Below are 23,737 nucleotides of genomic sequence, written 5' to 3' on the forward strand. Positions count from 1 at the left end.
GGAGAAAATTTAATAAAGTCTCAGAATCATACCTTTTTAGCCAGATAATGGGGGTATACAACTTTGATCACAGCACTTATAAGGTAAAAAGTGGGTGGATCTCTGAGTTGGAGGCCAGCCTAGTCTACATAGTGAGTCTCAGGCTAGCCAGAACTAAAGGGTTGGAGACACTATCTCAAAAAACAAAATAAAACAAAAAAACCCCAACCCCCTTTCCTTCAGCCTTCTTCCTGCTTGCTTGCTTGCTTGCTTCCTTCCTTCCTTCCTTCCTCCTTTTGTGTTTCTCGTGACTAGTGTGTACCACTATACCCAGCCACAGTTGCATCTCTTTCTCCACCCCCTTTCTCGGTCCCTCTCATTCCCTATCCCTTTGTATCCAACCCCCTCTCATGTTTTGTTTTGAGATAATATCACATTTAGTCAAGGCTTGCTTTGAATTCCTGATTCTACTGCCTCCATCATCTCCCAAGTGTTGAGGTTACAGACATGAGCCACCATGCCCAGTGGCATTCTCTTTTTTTTCAAGACAGGGTTTCTCTGTGGCTTTGGAACCTGTCCTGGAAGTAGCTCTTGTAGACCAGGCTGCTCTCAAATTCACAGAGATCCACTTGCTTCTGCCTCCCAAGTGCTGGGATTAAAGGTGTGCGCCACCACTGCCTGTGGACATTCTCTTTCAAATCCTTATATTAAATTTGGGGATGGAGTGACTGGAGAGATTGCTTAGCAGTTAAGTATGCTTGCTGCTTTTTCTAGAGGATCCAAGTTTGGTTACCAGGACCCACATCAGGTGACTTTAAAAAAAAAAAAAAAAATCCCTGAGTGCTGGGATTAAAGGGCATGCACCACCACCACCCACCTTGACTTAACCACTTTTAACTATGGCTCCAGAGGATCTGATACCCTCCTTTGGCCTTTGCAAGTACCCACATGCAACACACACACACACACACACACACACACACACACACACACACACACACATACCCTTTAATATCAGCACTCCAGGCAGAGGTGGGTGGATCTCTGTGGTTCAAGGCCAGCCTGATCCACATAGCAAGTTCCAGGACTGCTAGGGCTCCTAGCAGTCCAGGACAGTGAGGCTGTCTCAGAAAGAGAGAGAGGGAGAGAGGGAGAGAGGAAGGAAGGGAGGAAGAAAAAAAGAAAAAATTTGGGTGGTGATGGGACACTTGGGAGGCAAAGCAAAGGCAGGCTGATCTCTGTGAGTTTGAGGCCAGCCTGGTCTACAAAGCTACAGAGAGAAACCCTGTCTTGAAAAAAACAAAAAAAAAACCCAAATAACAACCCCCTCTACACACAAAAACACCCCCAAAAGCAGGCGTTTAAGCTCAGCACTCAGCAGCCAGAGGCAAATAAATCTCTCAGTTTGAGGCCAGCCTGATCTACAGAGTGAGTTCCAGGACAGCCAGGACACACAGAGTCTTTAAAAAACAAACAAAAAGGAAGGCAAAAACCAAAATATTTTTTAAAATTCAATCTGGAATGTATATTATGCATCTACAGAATTTATTCAGAACAGTTGAGATGTTTTCCTTGCCTAGCATGCACAAAGTCCTGGGTCCCTCCAGAGCACCACATCAATAGGCGTAAGGGCCTTTTACCCAGCTTTCGGGAGGTGCAGTTAGGATCAGAAGTTCAAGGTTATCCTCAAAACATTCAGTGCTTTTGGCCAGCCATCTCCCATAGTACCTCACCAATTCTCAGTAGCTCATATCATTGCCAGGTCTTTATGTCAGTTTTAGTCCTTCCAATAGGTATCAGGCCTTTTGTTTTACATTTGTCTTTGGAGAAAGTATTTCCAACTATTAAAGTGATCTTAAACATACTAATGCCATTTTGTAGCAGTGTTCTTAGCAGTGATAATCATAAAATCAAAATTTGCTGGAGTATACATTAACTCTCTGGACTTGGGAATGCAGAGAACGGTGACTCTGAGTTCCCTAGCCAGTCAGGGCTACATAGTGAGAGCCTATCTCAAACAAAGCTGTAGATCGACTCTGAAAATGGTCCATTTTGCTCTGTGTCCTGCAGGATCAAATATTCAGCTGGGTGGGAATGGGGCATAGGAGGGAATATATGCTGGTGGATCCTGTCGTCTCACTGGTCAGCTAGCCTTGCCAAAATGGTGAACTCCAGGTTCATTGAGAGACCTTGTCTCAGAAAAAGACACGGGAAGAAGAAAAGACAAATCCATTGAGGAAGACATCCTGACATCAAACCCTGGTGTGCACACGTCCTACCGTGGGAAGCACTCACTCTTAATACAATACATAGACAAGCACGTGCATCCTATTAGTGTGCAAAATCGTTTAATCTGTAACAAAAGGTAAACATGTGTACATTGAATAATTGCTTTAAAAACAAATATCTTTATGGCTTATGTGTTTGATTTGGCCAGATATGGGGGTACATGCCTTTAATCCCAATATTTAGGAAGCAGAGGCGGGTGGATCTCTATGAGTTCTAGGTGATTCTGGCCTACATACTAAGTTCCAGGACAGCCAGGGCTATAGAATAAGACTCTTGTTTTTCCCTTGACACAAAAACACCAAAATCAACTACAAAAGCCAAACAAAGCAACATAACTGTTTGATTGTATGTTTATTTTATATATCTGTAATAGCCAGGGTTGTGTACAAAGATATTGCACAAAAATCGGTGGAAAGCAGAAAAAGATTTAGCCCTGTTACGGATAGATGCTTGAAGCACATTGCAGAAACTCAAACAGCCCTGGGCTCAAACGTGTATAATCAGGAGCTCAGTCGTCAACAGTGATGGAAAAACATTTCTTGCTCTTGACTATGCATTTTCCTTTTTGTTTTGTCTCTAGACAGTGACCTGGTTATCATTTCCATAGTTATCTCTATATCACCTACAATCCCTCAAATGAATATTTGATGAAATGTCTTTCTTCCATATTTATAGTACAAAGCAGTTTGAACCTTTAGGAATTTATACTGTAATTACCGACGTATATGTCAAGTAAGATATGCAAATGTTATAGATACATTGATTTCTATTACACTTATTGTAAGTTAAGACACACAGAATGAATTAAAATGCAAAATGTTCTGATGCCTCTCGTCTGGGCCTTTATTTAGAAGCTCTTGCACAGAACGTTCCTTTTACCCTGTGCAGATTAAGTCCAGCCTGCTCTCGGCCTCTCCACCATACCATCCCTGACCTGAACTCCTTTTGTGCATCAGTGAGAACACTGCTTCCCATCGCCTGCATCCAGGGGCCACCATATTGGTGTGACGTTCTTCATGACCACGTGCCTCTCTCAGCAGAGCCAAAGCAGGTGCACCGAAATGCCCTTCGGTCCTGGGAAAGACACTGGGGCCTAAGCTCCCGGTCTGTACCGGCACTGACGTGTGAGCCCCTCACAGCCTGCTGGTCCGCAAGTCCGCATGTCTGCATGACGGCTCCCCGGGGTGGTTCCGATGGATCTCTCTGTCTCTCTCTCACGCACACGCACACACACACAATCTCTCTCTGTTACACACACACACACACACGCACACACACGCACACACACAATCTCTCTCTGTTACACACACACACACACACGCGCACACACACACACACAATCTCTCTCTGTTACACACACACACACACACACACACACGCACACACACAATCTCTCTGTTACACACACGCACACACACACACACAATCTCTCTCTTTTACACACACACGCACACACACACACACACAATCTCTCTCTGTTACACACACGCACACACACACACACACACACACAATCTCTCTCTTTTACACACACACGCACACACACACAATCTCTCTCTGTTACACACACGCACACACACACACACACACAATCTCTCTCTTTTACACACACACACAATCTCTCTCTGTTACACACGCACACACACACACTGGCAACACGCTCGGATTCCCAGTCATTGACACCAACTGCTGAGTGCAGGACTGCTGCCCTGGGGTAGCTTTGAGTCGCAGCCGTGCGCCCGGTGGCACGCTAGTCAATTCGGCGGGCTCCCGAGCAGCGTGCGCGGCTCGACGTGGCCGAGGCCGGAATACAAGAGTGGCCAGCGGCTGCCGCGGAGCCCCGCGCCCGCCGTGACCTTGGACCCCCGCTCACCCCGCGGACGCGCGCGGCGCCACGCCAGCTCCTCATCCGCCCGGGTTTTCCGCGCCGCCGCGGCCCAACTTGCGTCGCGCGACGCCGCGGACGTGCGGGCGCTCGGCGGCGCGCTCGCCATTGCCGGACTTGGTAGCCCCACTGCGTGCGCCGCGCCCATTGGCCAGCGGGCCCGTCGTCGCGGGGCCCGGCGCGCGGCCGTGCGAGCTCCCGCCCTCGCAGCTCTCCTCGCGGCCGGCGGCCTCGGCGACCGTGCTCGGCTCGCGCGGCCCCACGACCGCGCCCCGGGCCTCGGCCCGCCAGGGCGCCCGCGCGATCGGCCGGGCCCTCGCAGGCGATGGCGGCCGCGGCGCGCTCTCGGGCGCGGGCGCCCCTCCCGCGGGCGGCGGGGCCGGGGGCGGCGGATCCCCGCCGGGCGGCTGGGCCGTGGCGCGGCTCGAAGGCCGCGAGTTCGAGTACCTCATGAAGAAGCGTTCGGTGACCATCGGGCGCAACTCGTCGCAGGGCTCGGTAGACGTGAGCATGGGCCATTCGAGCTTCATCTCGCGGCGCCACCTGGAGATCTTCACGCCCCCGGGCGGCGGCCATGGCGCGGCCGCCCCGGAACCCGCGCAGCCCCGGCCGGACGCGGGCGGCGACTTCTACCTGCGCTGTCTCGGCAAGAACGGCGTGTTCGTGGACGGGGTGTTCCAGCGGCGCGGGGCGCCGCCGCTGCAGCTGCCGCGCGTGTGAGTGGAGTGCGGGGCGGGGGCTGCGGCCTGACCCGACCTACGCTCGCCCGCCCGCCCGCCCGCCGCCCCTAGAGGGGGAGGGACCCAGACCCACAGCCCGGGAGCAGGCGGGACCCAGACCCTCCCTCGTCCGCTGCCCGCGAGCAGGACCTCTGGTCCCCAGCAGGGCGGGATCCTGACCGCTGTCCTGTCCGGGAGCAAGGCTCGACTCGTCACCACCCGCAGCCGAGGCAGACCGGGCCGATTCTGACCTACACGCAGAATCTAGGCGTAGGGACCCGCCCTGGTTTCACACCCGCTGCCACAGCCGGACCCCACACGCAAACTCCACCAGGGCTGTCCAACCTGCCGCCCACCCGTGCTCCCCGCAGGCTGTCGGGTGCCATGCACCGGTGGCATTCCAGCCCCACAGCCCTTTGTCCAGTCCGACATGGGGCTGCCAGGACACAGACCGTCATTTCTGCCGCCAGACCTCGGCTCCCCTTACCACCGTCACCTGTGTTAGTGGGTGGAAGTTTTAGTGCCCGCTGTGCCTCCTGGGAGTTTGCATAAGTTGTTCATAACCATCAGGCAGGTCATGCCCAAGGGAGGTGTTGAGCTGTGTGTGGTAGAAAAACTGGCCCGAACTAAAATACCCGTCTTGAATGAAGAATAGATGTCTGTTACTTTTGTTGTTGTTGTTAACGTTTTTAGTGCCCGAAAATTTGGAGGGGAGTGTCTGAAGCCTAACAGTAATCTCTTTCCACCGTTTATTGTGGACTTAAAATGGAAAACTCCAAACAGGAGGGCTTTAAAAACTGTCCAGATCCTTAGAAATCTGGGAAAACTGGATACTGTCAACACAATGTTTTTTTAAAAGACATCTTTAGCCAGGTGTGGTGTCTACAACCTGTAATGCCAGCACTCCGGAGGCTGAGGCAGTAAGATAGAAATTGGCGTTCCAGACTCAGCTGAGCTGTGTAGTAAACGCTAAACCAGTTTGGATTGCATAGCAAGACACTGTCTCATAAAACGGAAAAATAGAACAAAAGGTGTTTGGTTCTTAAGGAATTGTTACAAGGTCACATAGAGTGAGTGACAAGTGAGCCTCATAGAGAACTGTCAGTTGTGGTACAAAACAGTTTCATTTACTTCTGTGGTTGGATAAAGTTATCATTTACTGTGCTTGAAAAACAACTTTGCTCTCCAGGAAATGCTAATTATTCCCCAGGGGTTCCTTTCTAGATCATTGCTAGTGTAGCTTTTGACACAGACTGAAGTTTTTAATTGCTTTTAGTTTTTGGTGATACTGGTAAGATGTGTGCTTTAACTTAGGTTGATGTGTGTGTACGCCATATTTCATAGCCTTGAATGGGTGTTCTAGCTTGGCTACAAAAATATGTGATTTTTTTTTTTTTTTAAAGAATAGTCTCTGTGGTTAAGAGCACTTGTTGCTCTTGGCAGAGGACTAACATCCACGTTATAACTCTAACCATTTGTAACTCTAGTTTAGGTATCAGATGCCCTCTTCTGAATGGTACAATCACCAGGCATGCACATACATGCAGGCAAATACACACATAAAATAGAGTAAGTTCAAAATTACATTTGTTGCCAGGTATAGTGGTACATAACTTTAATCCCAGTATTCAGGAGGCAGAGGCAGGTAGATCTCTGTGGGTTCAAGGCCAGCCTGATGTACACAGAGAGCTCTAGGACATCCAGGGCTAATGTAGTGACCCTGTTTCAAAGTAGACAAATAAATAAATAAATAAATAAATAAATAAATAAATAATGAAATGACACATAAAATTGTTATGTGTGTGTGTTGCTTACGTCTGTCACAGGACACACTTGGAGGCCAGAGGACAATAGTTCCCCCAGTCAGTTCTCTCTTAACTGTGTGGGTCCTGGGTGTCAGACTCAGATCATCAGGTGGCTGAAGTAGTTTTTAAATCTTTTTTTTTTTTAATTTTACTTTTATTTTATGTGTATAGATGTTTTACGTGCAAGTATGTGTTGTTTGTACCACATGTGTGCCTGGTGCCTTCACAGGCCAGAAGAGGGCTTTGGATTCCATGGAGCTGGAATTACACAATTGTGAGCCGCCATGTGTGTCCTGGGAATTGAACCTAGGTCCTTTGGAAGAGTAGCCAGTGCTCTTAACCACTGAGCCAACATTCTAACTACCCAAATTCTTTTTACATTTAAGCAAATATACAGACATGCACACATACTTAGAAGTGTGTGTAAAAGAATTATGCTGAGACAGTCTGACTATGGAGACCAAGGTGACCTTGAACTGGAGATCTTCTGCCTCCATCTAGGAACTGTGATTACCTGTATACCCCTACACCTGCCGTAAATACTTGTTTTATTTTGTTTTCAAACATGTTGTTCCTCTATAATCTAGGCAGAATGGTGTTAGGCTGGCCTTGAACTGTGAGTCTCACATACCTGCCTCCCCCCCCTCCCCCCCATGGTTTCTCTATGTACCCCTGGCTGTCCTGGAACTCTGTAGACCAGACTGACCTTGAATTCAGAGCTCTGCCTGCCTCTGCCTCCCCAGTGCTAGGATTAAAGGTGTGTGCCACTACATCCTTGTATCCACTAACCCTGAGTGCCAGGATCTATGAACTACCATGACTGAATCTGCTTGGAAGGGTTCTTAATGTTTGTTTTGTTTTCCTGTTGAAAAATCACTGTACATTGAAAAAAAGCAAGCAGTCCATGGTTGATGTCTTATTTAAACCACCTTGATTTTATTCTATTTCCAACTTTTATATGTTTGCATTTTGTAGTTTAAAAATTCAAAAAGGTGCCTGGCATCTTACTGCTAACCACCCAACACTTGGAAGGAAGAGGCAGGAAGATCACTGAGTTCCAGTCTACCCAGGGCTACAAGTGTCACTCTGCCTAAGAAAACAAAACTCAAAGATAATTTGGAAGAATTATGAAGTGCAATAGTTTAGGTTTTGTGATTGATTGATTTCATTGAAATAGTATGTTCTGAGTGTAATTGGCTAGGACTACGCTGACTTTGGTGAATATCTTTAATAACCCTGGTTGGAGTAGTACAGGTGTCTCTGCATTGGCTGGTGAGCCCTGTGTCCACTATGGATGGACTTGGGACTCAGTATGAACACAACAATGGGCATGTGTTTTTCCAAAAACAAACCCCACATGATTCTGGGGATCCTTGTTTTCTAGCCAAGTATTGGAGGGCATGTATAAGGGAAATGTAACATTTTAATGAGGGAAATGTAACATTTTAATAAGGAAAATGTAACATTTTAATTTTGAGTACCACCAAAAGTACTGGCGCTCTGGACTAGAGTATGTGGGGGCTTCTGAAGGTGGGCAGGTGGAGGTAGTCTCCCAGTTCGTAGCGAGCCTATAACCTGGCACTGGAGTAGATGGAATCTAAGCTGGGGGTGACCCTAACGGGGAATGGTACGCAGTAGTCCAAGTGTGGGTTTGTCTGGACTTGGAGAGTGCTTTCACTTTAGTGAAAATGACCCCCCCCCCATAGGCTCTGATAGTTAATATTTGGTCCCCAGATGGGTGAAGATTTAGGAAGTGTGTCTTGCAGGGGTATGTTACTTGGGGTAGCTTTTTTTTTTCTTTTTTCTTTTTTTTTTTAGTTTGTTAATTTTATTTTATATATGAGTGCTCTTGTCTGCATGTAGGGCATTATACCAGAAAAAGGCACCAGATCCCACGATAGATGGTTGTGACCCCCCCCCCCCATATGTGGTTGCTGGGAATTGAACTCAGGACCCCTGGGAAGAGCAGCCAGTGCTCAGCCATCTCTATAGTCTCCCCTTCCCCCCTTTAAAGATTTATTTATTTACTGGCCTAGTTTTTAAAAGAAAACATCCATCCTCTCTCCCCCTCTCTTTCTCTCGTGTCCCTGTCCTGAGCACAAGTAGTCAGGACAACTTGTGGAAGTCCTTCCTACTGTGTTGTTTCTGGGGATGGAACTCTGGTCAATATAAACTCCATGGCAAGTACCTTTTCCTTTTGAGCCAATTTTTGTTGTTGTTTCTGATACAAGGTTTCTCTGTGTAACAGCCCTGGCTGTCCTGGAACTGGCTCTATAGACCAGGCTGGCCTTGAATTGAGAGATCCACCTGCCTCTGGGATTAAAGGCATTTGCCACCACTGCCTGGGCGAGCCATCAATTTTTAACTGTGAGACAGGGTTTCTTTACATAGCCCTGACTGCTGGCTGTAGAACAGGCTGGCCTCAAACTCAGAGATCTGCCTGGCTCTACCTCCCAAGTGTTGGGATTAAAGCTCTGCGCCACCATCGCCTGCCCCTGTTTTTCTTTTTTAAGCTTTTTATTTTCATTTAATTTTACGATTTACTCTCCTGTTAGGGGGAGAAAGGAGCTACTTGTTTTGAAATCGCACTGTTTCATTCTTCAGAGAGAAAAATAGCAATTTCTACTTGTCTTTTTGGTTGGTTGGTTGGGTTTGTTTTGGTTTCTGAGCTACAGATCTGTACAGCTTAGGTTGGCTTTAAATCTGTGGTGATCCTTCTTGAGTGCTGGGATTACAGACATGCACCCTCCTGCTTGGTCCTGATTGTCCTCCTAGAGGGTGACAATGGTCATCTTAACCATTGCTTGCTAGAGGCTGGGTCTCCTGGGACAATGGCAGGAAGTAGACGTGGGAGGGCCAATGGAGGAACCCCGCCTGTTCCAAGGCTCCCACCCTGATGCCAAATACTCTTCCTGGGTGGCCATTGGGGAAGAGGCCCACTGCTACTCCCCAGAATGCCAGAATGGGAATACCTTAATTCTGGCATTGATTGCTGGAGTTTGGAAGTACAAAGGAGGTGGGAGATAGCAGAACTGTCACAGAGCAGTCATTGTCCTTGGCTCTGTATCCCTTGGGTCCTGTGTAGTCTTCCCATAAGGACAAAATGAGGGTTCTTTTCTTTGTCTCTTACTGGTTTGCGGGCTTTGTAAGTTCCTGGTTTCCTTTCCCTTCATTTAGTACCGCAGTGTTTCTTGAATTTCCAGTGTGAGGTGCTGCTTTCTCAATTTTTTTTTTTAAAGTACTGCCATTTTTTAAAAGATTTTTATTTATTATGTATACAATGTTCTGCTTGCATGTATGCTTGCAGGTGGGAAGAGGGCACCAGATCTCATTATAGATAGTTGTGAGCCACCATGTGGTTGCTGGGACTTGAACTCAGGACCTCTGGAAGAGCAGCAGCCAGTGCTGGTAACCTCTGAGCCATCTCTCCAGGCCCCCCCCCCCATAGTGGGAAATTACCAATATGGAGTCAGGTAGAAATACAAGGGTACTTAATAGGGAAAAGCCTTACTTACAGAGCCACCTAGCCAGTCGGCGTTGCAGCAGTCTGTACGCAAGCCCCAAAAAGAAACTGAAAGAGAAAAACACAGTCACCCTATGTCCCCTGACCTGTAGCCAGCCCCTAAGAAGGTGTGGCTACAGCTTCCCCTACAATTCCCCTTTTAGTCTAAAAGAGGATTAAAACTTAACAGTTTAAAGTATCCAAAATTAACAATCATAAAGGTAAAATATAAGAAGATACAACAATCTGCTTATGTCACATCCTAACTATCTATTTTAACTAAACCCTAAAGTCATCTGAAAGAGGTGTTCAAGCCTGAACACCTCCTACCAATCCCAACCATAAACAGTAGGAAGCTATCCCTAACTAGGTATATACACTATCCTAAATGACAACAATGGGGAAAAGGGGCGTAGCATCCTCCAAGTTACTTCCTGCTGAAATGGGACGACGATAGTCATGTGGGGTCCTGTAGGAAGAAAATGTTAGTGTAGTGAAAGTCTTGAATGAATTGTATCCAGTCCATGTTAGATGGGATTCTCTTGATAGAAGATCTCGCTTGAAATCCTCAACTTGATTGAAGTCAGTATCCGAAGCTTTGGCTGGATTGTCAGTTGAAATGGAGCAAGTTGGATCCAGTGCAGTCGAGGAGGTGTGGCCCATTTTCTTTCCAGGGTGTCCAGGGATTGCTGTCAGGCAGGTCTTCATTGGCTGTGTGGGACTCAAACATAAACAGTTAGCAGAGAAATGTTTGCTTGTGTATGTACACATGCTGGGGAATGCAACCATGAGAGCATAACAATTATGAGAGGGTGTACACCTTGAGAGAAAGATCCAAGAAAAGACAAAGACAGTCCCCAAATTCTTCTTTTATTTTGTATTACATCAATTGGCTTCTTGATACAATACAGAAACACTAAAGCTTAGTTAAATAACATGCTTGGATTTTAGAGGAGGAAAGCCAAATCCACCTCTAAATCCAGCATTGGTTTAATTGAATAGGGACTAGGAAATAAAGAGAAATAGAGTTTTTTGAGAGACAGTTGTAAAGTTTACCATATGGCACGTTCCTTTTGTTTGATGGTTATAGCTACCTTTTTTTCTTAAGTATCTACCCATGTAGTGTCCTTTGACTTTTGAAGATGAGTTTTCCTGTGAAGATAAAAGCAAAACAGTTCCCTTTCCTTTGGGAGGTTTCTGTTTAGTTTATGAGATACATCTTAGTAGAATACCTGTCATTTGTCCTCGTCGAGAGGTTTTTTGCCTACTTAGGGGCTGGCTACAGCTTCCCCTACACCCCCCCCCTTTTATTTTTTTTAACTTGTGAGCCACCTTCTGTTTCATAGTTGGTGGAGAATTGGCACTTACTCTTTCCTTATGGGATTCCATCAGAGCCTGGAGTATGGAAAGTTAATGCTGTAATTGCCCCATTTGGTTTCTGTCAACCTCTATATTGCTTTTTATTTGTATTTTTTGAATTCATATTTATATTTACACATGAGACCTAGGACATAGCTTCTTTTCTGGGAGGAGTGGGCATTTGCAGCTGAGTTCTATAATTTTGAAAGTCATCTGTTGCTTTCCAGGTGGTTCAGCAGCTTATGGTACCCTAGGAGTGATGGTAGAACAGCCTGATAGTAGCCCCTTGTGTTGCCAAGTTTAGAGAGGCAAGAGGGCTTCCTTGCTGTCCACAGCACTTTTGTGTTCTGTTGTTGTTATCATCTTGAGTTCTAATTCCTCTTCTCACACAGCTTTTTCCCTGCTAGCCTCTCAGAGTCAGTACCAAATCACAGCATAGCTGCCTGGTCAGTCAGTATGTATGCCACTAACTGCTGGTTTAACGTGTTACTCCTTTTTTTTTTTTTTTTAAGATTTTGTTTATTTATTATGTATACAACATTCTTCCTGCATGTACACCTGCAGGCCAGAAGTGGGCACCAGATCTCATAAAGGATGGTTGTGAGCCACCATGTGGTTGCTGGGAATTGAACTCAGGACCTCTGGAAGAGCAGTCAGTGCTCTTAACCTTTGAGCCATCTCTCCGGCCTAAGGTGCATGTTTAGGTGCTGGTATGATAGGATGGAATTCTATCCTGTGGATGTGGTTGCCTCGTTTGTGCTCCTCCCCATGTTCTAGAAGGTCCCTCTGGACCCCCAGTTGTAGAACCCAGAACAGCTTTGTGCACTATTGGGAAAACTCCAGGAGAGGATGTTGTAGTAACAGATTTCTTCATTGTGAAAATGCAACAAATTTTGTTTTGTGGAAGAGGTGTTTTGTTTTTAAACAAGAAAGAGAAAGAGAGTTTTTAAAACAAATCAGTTTCTAATGAAAACAACTAGTATTTTGGGTAATTTTCTTTTCTTTTTCTGTTTTTCTTTTTTTTGGTTTTAGGTTTTTCAAAGACAGGGTTTCTCTGTGTAGCTTTAGAGCCTAACCTGGCGTTCGCTCTGTAGAGCGGGCTGGCCTCAAACTCACAGAGATCCGCCTGCCTCTGCCTCCCGAGTGCAGGGATTAAAGGCGTTCGCCACCAATGCCTGGCTGTTTTTTAATTTTTTTTTAAGATTTTTATTTATTTATTATGTATACAACATTCTGCTTCCATGTATATCTGCACACCAGAAGAGGGCACCAGATCTCATAAGGGATGGTTGTGAGCCACCATGTGGTTGCTGGGAATTGAACTCAGGACCTCTGGAAGAGCAGTCGGTGCTCTTAACCTCTGAGCCATCTCTCCAGCCCCCCCCCCTTTTTTTTTTTTTTTTTAGTTTTTCTAGACAGGGTTTCTCTGTATTGCTTTGGAGGCTGTCCTGGAACTTGCTCTATAGACCAAGCTGGGTTTGAACTCACAGAGATCCACCTGCTTCTGCCTCCTGAGTGCTGGGATTAAAGGCGTGCGCCACCAATGCCCGGTTTAGTCTTTCATTTTTAAAACATTTATTTTGTGTGTGTGTGGGGGGGCACATATGTGGACACAGAAGAGGGCAAAGTTGATTCTCTCCGTCATGTATGTGGGTTCTGAGATTATACTGAGGTCTTAAGGCAAATGCCTTTATTCACTGAGACATCCTGTTTGCCCTTGGCATATTTAACAAATTACATGTGTGTGATTTGTGGGAAGCCAATGTGTGTCATGGTATATGTGTGGAGGTCAGAATACCTCAGGAGTCTGCCCTTGCCTTTTACCTGGAGACTAGGTTTCTTGTTTTACTGCTATATACACTAGGTTAGTTGTTCTAGAAGTTCCCAAAGAGTCTTCTATCTGCCTCCCATCTTGAGATTGTGTTATAGACCACATCTGGCTTTACAGGAATTCTGGATATCTGCACTCAGGTGCCTAAGCTTACCAGCAGGAGCTCCACACGCACCCCCCCCCCAACCCCTCCCTGGCACTGCTACTTCTTTTGTGAAACTAGTTGTTCACACGTTTGCATTGCAAATGAAAACACCATTTCCTTTTCCTGTAGGTGTGTGCACATGAAAATGGAGGCTGGAGGTCAGCCTCGGGCATCAGTGCTCAGATGCTGCAGCCATGTTTTTAGGTAGGGTCTCTCACTGGTACCCTCTCTGCCTTCCTCCCTCCCTAGTGCTGGAATTAAAAATGCCTGCCACTGGATCTCTGTGAGTGTGAGGCTAGCTGGTCTATAGAGCGAGTGCAGGACAGTCAAAGCTGTCACACAGAGAAACCCTGTCTCTCATATATATATCACTGCAGCTGGCTTGTTACATGGGTGTGGCAGTCAAACATGGGTCCTGCTTGGGCAGCAGATCCTTTACTCAGCGAACTTCCCCGAACCTCAGTTCTTTGTTTATTTGTTTGTTTTTTTACTTGCAACTCCAATTTTTGGAAATTATATGTACTGGATAATTTTATGTCAACTTGACACAAGCTAAAGTCATCTCAGAGGAGGGACTCTCAATTGAGAAAATGGCTCTATAAGCTCATGCTCTAGGTAAGACTGTAGGGCATTTTCTTAGTGATTGATGGGGGAGGGCCCAGCCCATTGTGGGTGGTGCCATCCTTGAGCTGGTGGTCCTGGGTTCTATATGGAAGCAGGTTGAGCAAGCCATGAGGAGCTAGTCAGTAAGCAGCACCCTCCATCGCCTCTTCCAGGTTTCTGACCTGCTTGAGCTCCTGTCCTGATGTCTTTTGATGAACTGTGATACGGAAGCATAAGCCAAACAGATTCTTTTCCTCCTCAAATCATTTTGGTCATGGTGTTTCATCACAGCAATAGTGATCCTAACTAAGACTCCATAAAAATATTAATTTTCTACGATAATTATAACACCTGATCATACTGTCCCTCATTTATTCATTCTCTTCTCTGTCTCCCTCCCTCTCTCCTCTTCTCCCCTCTGCCTGCCCTTCCCTCCTCTTTTGAGATAGGGTCTCACTATGCGTTCTTGGCTGGTCTGTAACTCTATATAGACCATGCTAGCCTCATACTCAGATCTTTAGGCTTCTGTCTCCTTAGCTTTGGGATTAAAGGCATGCACCACAATTCCTGGCTCCCAATATTCTCTTAAATTCAATGAATTTTATCTCACAGAATAGATTTCCTGAGACCTGTTGGTACTTCTTGGGTGAAATAAAATAAGTGAATGTGTATTGTTACCCAGATATTTCTTTCAAATTAGGAGCATTACACTAGCAAAAGATTCTTCATACTCAAAAGAGTATTAAAAAAATGAATGCAAAAAGAACAGCTCAGAAGTCTTTGTATGCACAAATTACCCCAAATTGTTGTTGTATGGTTTGTCCTAGCAGAGCAGCACAGTTCACTGTGTCAACTAACCAACAAGAAAGAATGGGCCTAGCGGTGGTGGCATGCACCTTTAATCCCAGCACTTGTGAGGCAGAGGCAGATGCAGGAGGTTCTCTGAGTTCAAGGTCAGCCTGGTCTACAGAGTGAGTTCCAGGACAGGTTCCAAAGCTACAGAGAAACCCTGTCTCGAAAAACCAAAAAAGAAAGAAAGCATGGTATAAACTTTACCTTTAAACTGACTTTCATAACCACTCCCATTGTATTTTAAGAATAGCTCCATTCACACAGTCAATAACTATAGGCACACTCTTCCTTTACTGTGAACACCCTTGAGACCTTAGTTTTCTTTCAAGCTGGATAACTTAGGAGAGACATGTCAGTTTTGCTCCCACAACAGTGTCTGACTTCTGCCTGAAACCAAAACTCTTCTGGGCTCCATTAGGTCCTCCCACCTAAGTCTGACACTTGAGGTGGAGCCTTGTGGTAGCGGAAGGATCTTGGCTCTAGAGCTGAGAATTGAGTTCAGAAGATCCCTTGCTAATGATTCTAAGGCTGGATGAGAGCCTGCTGAATCTTTGGGGCATTTTCTTTGTAGAAATGATCAAAAGTAGAACTCGGTCAAGTTTGAGTTAAACATTTGTAATGGTTGTGTTGAAGCCTCCAAAGGTGGTTCCACTGTAGCTTGAAAAAAATTATTGTAGTTCTGAAAGAACCTAAAATCTCAAACTCCAAGTCACTGGGTTTCTGTGTTGGTGTTACCCCACTAGAACCCTGACCACTTTGAACAAAGCATCCCTTTTCTAGCTCTGGAGAAGGAGCCTGGAGTGTCCATGCCCTGTGTGCAGCCACTAACCAGCTTCTCAGAGTGTAACACTGCTGTGTTCTGATTGGCACAGAAGCTCTGTCCCAAGGTGGTGGTGGCCATGGCTCTTCCACTAGACAGCTGTACTTCTGTCCAGTTGACTTTAGTTTCACATAGTCTTCTGGGCATATTATAGTTAACGAGGGTTCGGTCAACACTGGTTGGGGTTTTGTTTTGTTTTGTTTTGCTTTTTGAGACAGGGTTTCACTGTGTAGCCCGGGATGTCCTGGACAAGCTCTGTAGACCAGGCTGGCCTTGAGCTCACAGAGATCTACCTGCTTTTGCCTCCCAAGTCCTGGGATTAAAGGTGTGTGCCACCACTGCCTAACTGTTTTATTTTATTTTTTGTTTTTTAACCCGAGTTCTACTTTGATCACCCTGGTTTACTGAAGGGAGGGTGGACTGGTTAGATATGCATTGAGTCACTGATCATATATTATTTATGATTTATTAAAGCTTGCCTGAGGATTCAGAAAGTAAAGTCAGCCTCAAGGTATAGAGATGAGGCAGTGGTGGTACACACCTTTAATCCCAGGACTCACGATTAAGAGATAGACAGATCTATGTTAGTTCAATGCCACCATGGCCTACACAAGGGTGAAGAGTAACAGAGCTCATGCCTTTGATCCCAGCACCTGGGATCACACTCCTTTAATCCCAGCATTAAGGGTGTATATAAGATGGGAGCAAGGTCTCAGAGCTGGCGTTCAGTCTCAGGATTCTCCAGCCACACTGAGGAGAGCAATCTGGGGTGACAGTCTGGGGTTTGGTGGAGCCAGGATTGCCTTTAAGCCTGAGCTAGAGGTGAGAGCTAGTGGCTGGCTGCTTTGCTTCTCTGATCTTCAGCTTGAAGCTTGAACCCCAGTATCTGTCTCTGGGTCTTTTATTTTTTTGTGTTAAAATCACATAGGGCTATACTAAGTGATAGCTATCCAAGATACTGAGACTCACTCAGCTGCAGTAGCACAACTCATCTCCTGGTTCTTTCTTAAACAGAATTTTAACAGATTTGCTAGACACAATTAGAAGAGTTGTAAAAATGCTATGCTGTGCCACTTCTAAACTGTTAAGAGGGGTCATTCTCATGGTGCAGAAATGGTGTGGCTTAAAGGTTAGCTGTGCATTCTGACTTTGTGTTTTTGGAAACAGGGTTTCTCTGTGTAACAGCCATGGCTGTCTTGGAACTCTCTTTATACAACAGGCTGGCGGAAAACTCACAGAGATCACCCTGCCTCTGCCTCCCGAGTGTTGGGATTAAAGGCACCTGGCCCCATCCTGGCTTTTTAATGAGTCTGCTGTACTCATTGCCCTACTGAACATATCTTAAATATCCTAAATAACCACTCAGGTTCTGAGTATGTAGTCTGTGGATCTGGATGACTCCTTCAGGTTCTCCTCTCCTGGAGTTGTGACTTTTGATCTCCCCTAGGGGTCAAGGGACTTAATGGGATTCAGGTGTTTGCTAGTGAATTGTTCAGTGTAGACTCAAAAAAAAAGTATGTTTTTAATGTTAGTATGGATATGTACACAATGCTATATATAGATCAAAGGACACAACACACACTATATAGGTCAGAGGATAACGCATGGGAATTGGTTCTCTCTACTGTATGAATTCCAAAGATAAAACTCAGGTTGGCAGGCTTGGCAGCCAGAGTGCCTTTACCTGTTGAGCCATCTCATTGGCCATTGATGTAGGCTTTTTGTTTGTTTTATTTTTGGTTTCTCTGTGTAGCCTTGGCTGTCCTGGGACTCATTCTGTAGATCAGGCTGGCCTCTAATTTAGATGTCAGCCTGCCTCTGCCTCCTGAATGCTGCTGGAATTAAAGTATGCACTACCAGCCTCATCCGTGTAAGCTTTTAAAACTTGACTTTTGGGGGATGGAGAGATGGCTTAGCAGTTACTGGCTGCTCATACAGAAGATCTGGGTTTGGTTCCTAGCACCCATACACACATTGTACATACACACATACTCAAAAATAAGAATAAATTTTAGGGCAGATGTGGTGGTGTGCTTCTTTAAGTCCAGAATTTGGGAGGTAGAGGCAGGTGGAGATCTGTAAGTTGAAGGCCAGCCTGGTCTATAAGTTTATAGGCCAGACAGTAAGACCTTTTCTCAAAAAAAACAAAAACAAATCTTAAAACAGAACAACAAAACTTGGGAAGTGACTAGAGAAATGGCTCAGCAGTTATGAGCACTTGCTGCTCTTGCAGAGGACACAGTTTCTGTTCCAGCATCCACAAATAACTATAATTCCAGTTCCAAGGGAACCATTTCCCTCTTCTGGACTCTGGGCCCCAGGAGTGCACATGCTACACAAACATATATACATGCAAAAGACCTTTACATATAAGGTAAAAGTAAATCTGCAAGCAAACAAAGCCAGAAAGCCTTGGACTTGATGAACACTATAGAACAAGACAGAGATGTTAGAGGCAATTCACCCTTGATTCTATAATTACATCTAGTTTAGGGGGATCTGGGGAGTCAAACCCATGGCCTTATACATGTGTAAGTGTTTTACCTTTGATCTTCACTCTCAGTCAAGCCCACCTCCCTTTAGACAGGGTCTCATTATGTAGACCAGGGTAACCTCAAACTTGGGATTTACCTGCCTGTGCCTCTCCTGTTGGGATAATGATGAGGTCTGCCATGCTACCTATTCCTGTTTTGGTTGATGATGGACTATCCAAAGATGCTTTTGTTTTTGTACTATTTGTTTTAAAGCTAAATATGGCAGATACATGGAGAGACAACCTGTGGAAGCCTGGGTACATACATACACAGTTTCTTTTCATTTATTTGTTTGTTATTTCGAGACAAGAGCTTCTCTGTGTAGCTTTGTAGACCAGGCTGGCGTCAAACTCACAGAGATCCACCTGCCTCTGCCTCCTGAGTACTGGAATTAAAGGCGTGCACCACCACTGCCTGGCTTCACATAAAGTTTCTTTAAGTAAAAGTGTGTATCAGTGTGTAGAACTCATGGTGGTGCTTGAAAACCATTATTGGTTTGTTAGAGGAATAAGGCAGACCTGCTGTTGTTGGTCTTGTCTTGCTGCTAGACAGATGGATCTGATCTTCCCTGTATTCCTGCCAATATCGCTTGCTTTTGCTTCTCCCACAGATCATGTGTGACTCTGGCTCTGGTCTGACCTAGATTCCTGTCTTCATGTCTTGGGCTAGGAATAGAGTGGTGGTCTTTGTTTATTCGCTTATTCATTCTGGAGGTTGTCCTTGCAGGGAATGTCCAACCTGGAGCATATCCTTCTCCCAGACCAGGCCCTTTCCAATGCTACACGCTAACTAACCTGACTGCATGCTACACACAGCCTGACTACATACTACACACAGCCCTGACTACATACCACACACAGCCTGACTACATACCACACACAGCGCTGACTGCATACCACACACAGCCTGACTACATACTACACACAGCCCTGACTACATACTACACACAGCCCTGACTACATACCACACACAGCCTGACTACATACCACACACAGCCTGACTACATACTACACACAGCCCTGACTACATACTACACACAGCCTGACTACATACCACACACAGCCCTGACTGCATACCACACACAGCCCTGACTACATACCACACACAGCCAGACTACATACCACACACAGCCAGACTACATACTACACACAGCCTGACTACATACTACACACAGCCCTGACTACATACTACACACAGCCTGACTACATACCACACACAGCCTGACTACATACCACACACAGCCTGACTACATACTACACACAGCCTGACTACATACTACACACAGCCCTGACTACATACTACACACAGCCTTACTACATACTACACACAGCCTGACTACATACCACACACAGCCTGACTACATACCACACACAGCCTGACTACATACTACACACAGCCTGACTACATACTACACACAGCCTGACTACATACTACACACAGCCTGACTACATACTACACACAGCCCTGACTACATACTACACACAGCCTGACTACATACTACACACAGCCCTGACTACATACCACACACAGCCTGACTACATACCACACACAGCCTGACTACATACTACACACAGCCTGACTACATACTACACACAGCCCTGACTACATACTACACACAGCCTGACTACATACTACACACAGCCCTGACTACATACTACACACAGCCTGACTACATACTACACACAGCCTGACTACATACTACACACAGCCTGACTACATACTACACACAGCCTGACTACATACTACACACAGCCCTGACTACATACTACACACAGCCTGACTACATACTACACACAGCCCTGACTACATACTACACACAGCCCTGACTACATACCACACACAGCCTGACTACATACCACACACAGCCCTGACTACATACCACACACAGCCTGACTACATACCAGCCTGACTACATACTACACACAGCCCTGACTACATACTACACACAGCCCTGATTACATACTACACACAGCCCTGACTACATACTACACACAGCCCTGACTACATACCACACACAGCCTGACTACATACCACACACAGCCCTGACTACATACCACACACAGCCTGACTACATACCACACACAGCCTGACTACATACCACACACAGCCCTGACTACATACCACACACAGCCTGACTACATACTACACACAGCCTGACTACATACTACACACAGCCCTGACTACATACTACACACAGCCCTGACTACATACTACACACAGCCCTGACTACATACTACACACAGCCTGACTACATACTACACACAGCCCTGACTACATACCACACACAGCCTGACTACATACCACACACAGCCTGACTACATACCACACACAGCCTGACTACATACCACACACAGCCCTGACTACATACCACACACAGCCCTACATACCACACACAGCCAGACTACATACTACACACAGCCTGACTACATACTACACACAGCCCTGACTACATACTACACACAGCCTGACTACATACACACACAGCCTGACTACATACTACACACAGCCCTGACTACATACCACACACAGCCTGACTACATACCACACACAGCCTGACTACATACTACACACAGACTACATACTACACACAGCCTGACTACATACTACACACAGCCTGACTACATACCACACACAGCCTGACTACATACCACACACAGCCTGACTACATACCACACACAGCCCTGACTACATACCACACACAGCCCTGACTACATACTACACACAGCCTGACTACATACTACACACAGCCCTGACTACATACTACACACAGCCTGACTACATACCACACACAGCCTGACTACATACTACACACAGCCTGACTACATACTGACTACATACCACACACAGCCCTGACTACATACCACACACAGCCTGACTACATACTGACTACATACCACACACAGCCCTACATACCACAGCCCTACATACTACACACAGCCTGACTACATACTACACACAGCCCTGACTACATACTACACACAGCCTGACTACATACCACACACAGCCTGACTACATACCACACACAGCCTGACTACATACCACACACAGCCTGACTACATACCACACACAGCCTGACTACATACCACACACAGCCTGACTACATACCACACACAGCCCTGACTACATACTACATACCACACACAGCCCTACATACTACACACAGCCTGACTACATACTACACACAGCCCTGACTACATACTACACACAGCCTGACTACATACCACACACAGCCTGACTACATACTACACACAGCCCTGACTACATACCACACACAGCCTGACTACATACCACACACAGCCTGACTACATACTGACTACATACTACACACAGCCTGACTACATACTACACACAGCCAGACTACATACTACACACAGCCCTGACTACATACTACACACAGCCTGACTACATACTACACACAGCCCTGACTACATACTACACACAGCCTGCCTGACTACATACCACACACAGCCTGACTACATACCACACACAGCCTGACTACATACTACACACAGCCTGACTACATACTACACACAGCCTGACTACATACTACACACAGCCTGACTACATACTACACACAGCCTGACTACATACCACACAGCACTACATACTACACACAGCCTGACTACATACCACACACAGCCTGACTACATACCACACACAGCCTGACTACATACCACACACAGCCTGACTACATACTACACACAGCCCTGACTACATACTACACACAGCCCTGACTACATACTACACACAGCCCTGACTACATACTACACACAGCCTGACTACATACTACACACAGCCTGACTACATACTACACACAGCCCTGACTACATACTACACACAGCCTGACTACATACTACACACAGCCTGACTACATACTACACACAGCCCTGACTACATACTACACACAGCCTGACTACATACTACACACAGCCTGACTACATACTACACACAGCCCTGACTACATACTGACTACATACCACACACAGCCTGACTACATACCACACACAGCCCTGACTACATACCACACACAGCCTGACTACATACTACACACAGACTACATACTACACACAGCCTGACTACATACTACACACAGCCACTACATACCACACAGCCTGACTACATACTACACACAGCCTGACTACATACCACACACAGCCTGCCTGACTACATACCACACACAGCCTGACTACATACCACACACAGCCCTGACTACATACCACACACAGCCTACATACCACAGCCCTACATACTACACACAGCCTGACTACATACTACACACAGCCTGACTGACTACATACTACACACAGCCTGACTACATACCACACACAGCCTGACTACATACTACACACAGCCTGACTACATACTACACACAGCCCTGACTACATACTACACACAGCCTGCCTGACTACATACCACACACAGCCTGACTACATACCACACACAGCCTGACTACATACTACACACAGCCTGACTACATACTACACACAGCCTGACTACATACTACACACAGCCTGAGCCTGACTACATACTACACACAGCCTGACTACATACTACACACAGCCCTGACTACATACTACTACATACAGCCTGACTACATACTACACACAGCCTGACTACATACTACACACAGCCCTGACTACATACTACACACAGCCTGACTACATACTACACACACACAGCCTGACTACATACTACACACAGCCTGACTACATACTACACACAGCCCTGACTACATACTACACACAGCCTGACTACATACTACACACAGCCCTGACTACATACTACACACAGCCCTGACTACATACTGACTACATACCACACACAGCCCTGACTACATACTACACACAGCCTGACTACATACTACACACAGCCTGAGCCCTGACTACATACTACACACAGCCCTGACTACATACTACACACAGCCTGACTACATACTACACACAGCCCTGACTACATACCACACACAGCCTGACTACATACCAGCCTGACTACATACCAGCCTGACTACATACTGACTACATACTAGCCTGACTACATACTACACACAGCCTGACTACATACTACACACAGCCTGACTACATACTACACACAGCCTGACTACATACTACACACAGCCTGACTACATACTACACACAGCCTGACTACATACTACACACAGCCTGACTACATACTACACACAGCCTGACTACATACTACACACAGCCTGACTACATACTACACACAGCCCTGACTACATACTACACACAGCCTGACTACATACCACACACAGCCTGACTACATACTACACACAGCCCTGACTACATACTACACACAGCCTGACTACATACTACACACAGCCCTGACTACATACTGACTACATACCAGCCTGACTACATACCACACACAGCCCTACATACTACACACAGACTACATAC

General features: G+C 46.1%; 1 protein-coding gene across 1 annotated transcript in view; it reads left to right on the top strand.

The window, feature by feature from the left end:
• Positions 1-2,993: 2,993 nt before the first annotated feature.
• Positions 2,994-23,737, top strand: part of Foxk2 (forkhead box K2) — a 54,733-nt gene continuing 33,989 nt past the window's right edge. Inside the window, exons 1-3 of the mRNA XM_027425858.2 lie at positions 2,994-3,000; positions 3,225-3,392; positions 4,170-4,869. Of these exons, the coding sequence (XP_027281659.2) occupies positions 2,994-3,000; positions 3,225-3,392; positions 4,170-4,869 (875 nt within the window). The remainder of the gene's footprint in view (positions 3,001-3,224; positions 3,393-4,169; positions 4,870-23,737) is intronic.

Source organism: Cricetulus griseus, chromosome 7 (assembly GCF_003668045.3).
Source record: "Cricetulus griseus strain 17A/GY chromosome 7, alternate assembly CriGri-PICRH-1.0, whole genome shotgun sequence".
NCBI classification, from domain to species: domain Eukaryota; kingdom Metazoa; phylum Chordata; class Mammalia; order Rodentia; family Cricetidae; genus Cricetulus; species Cricetulus griseus.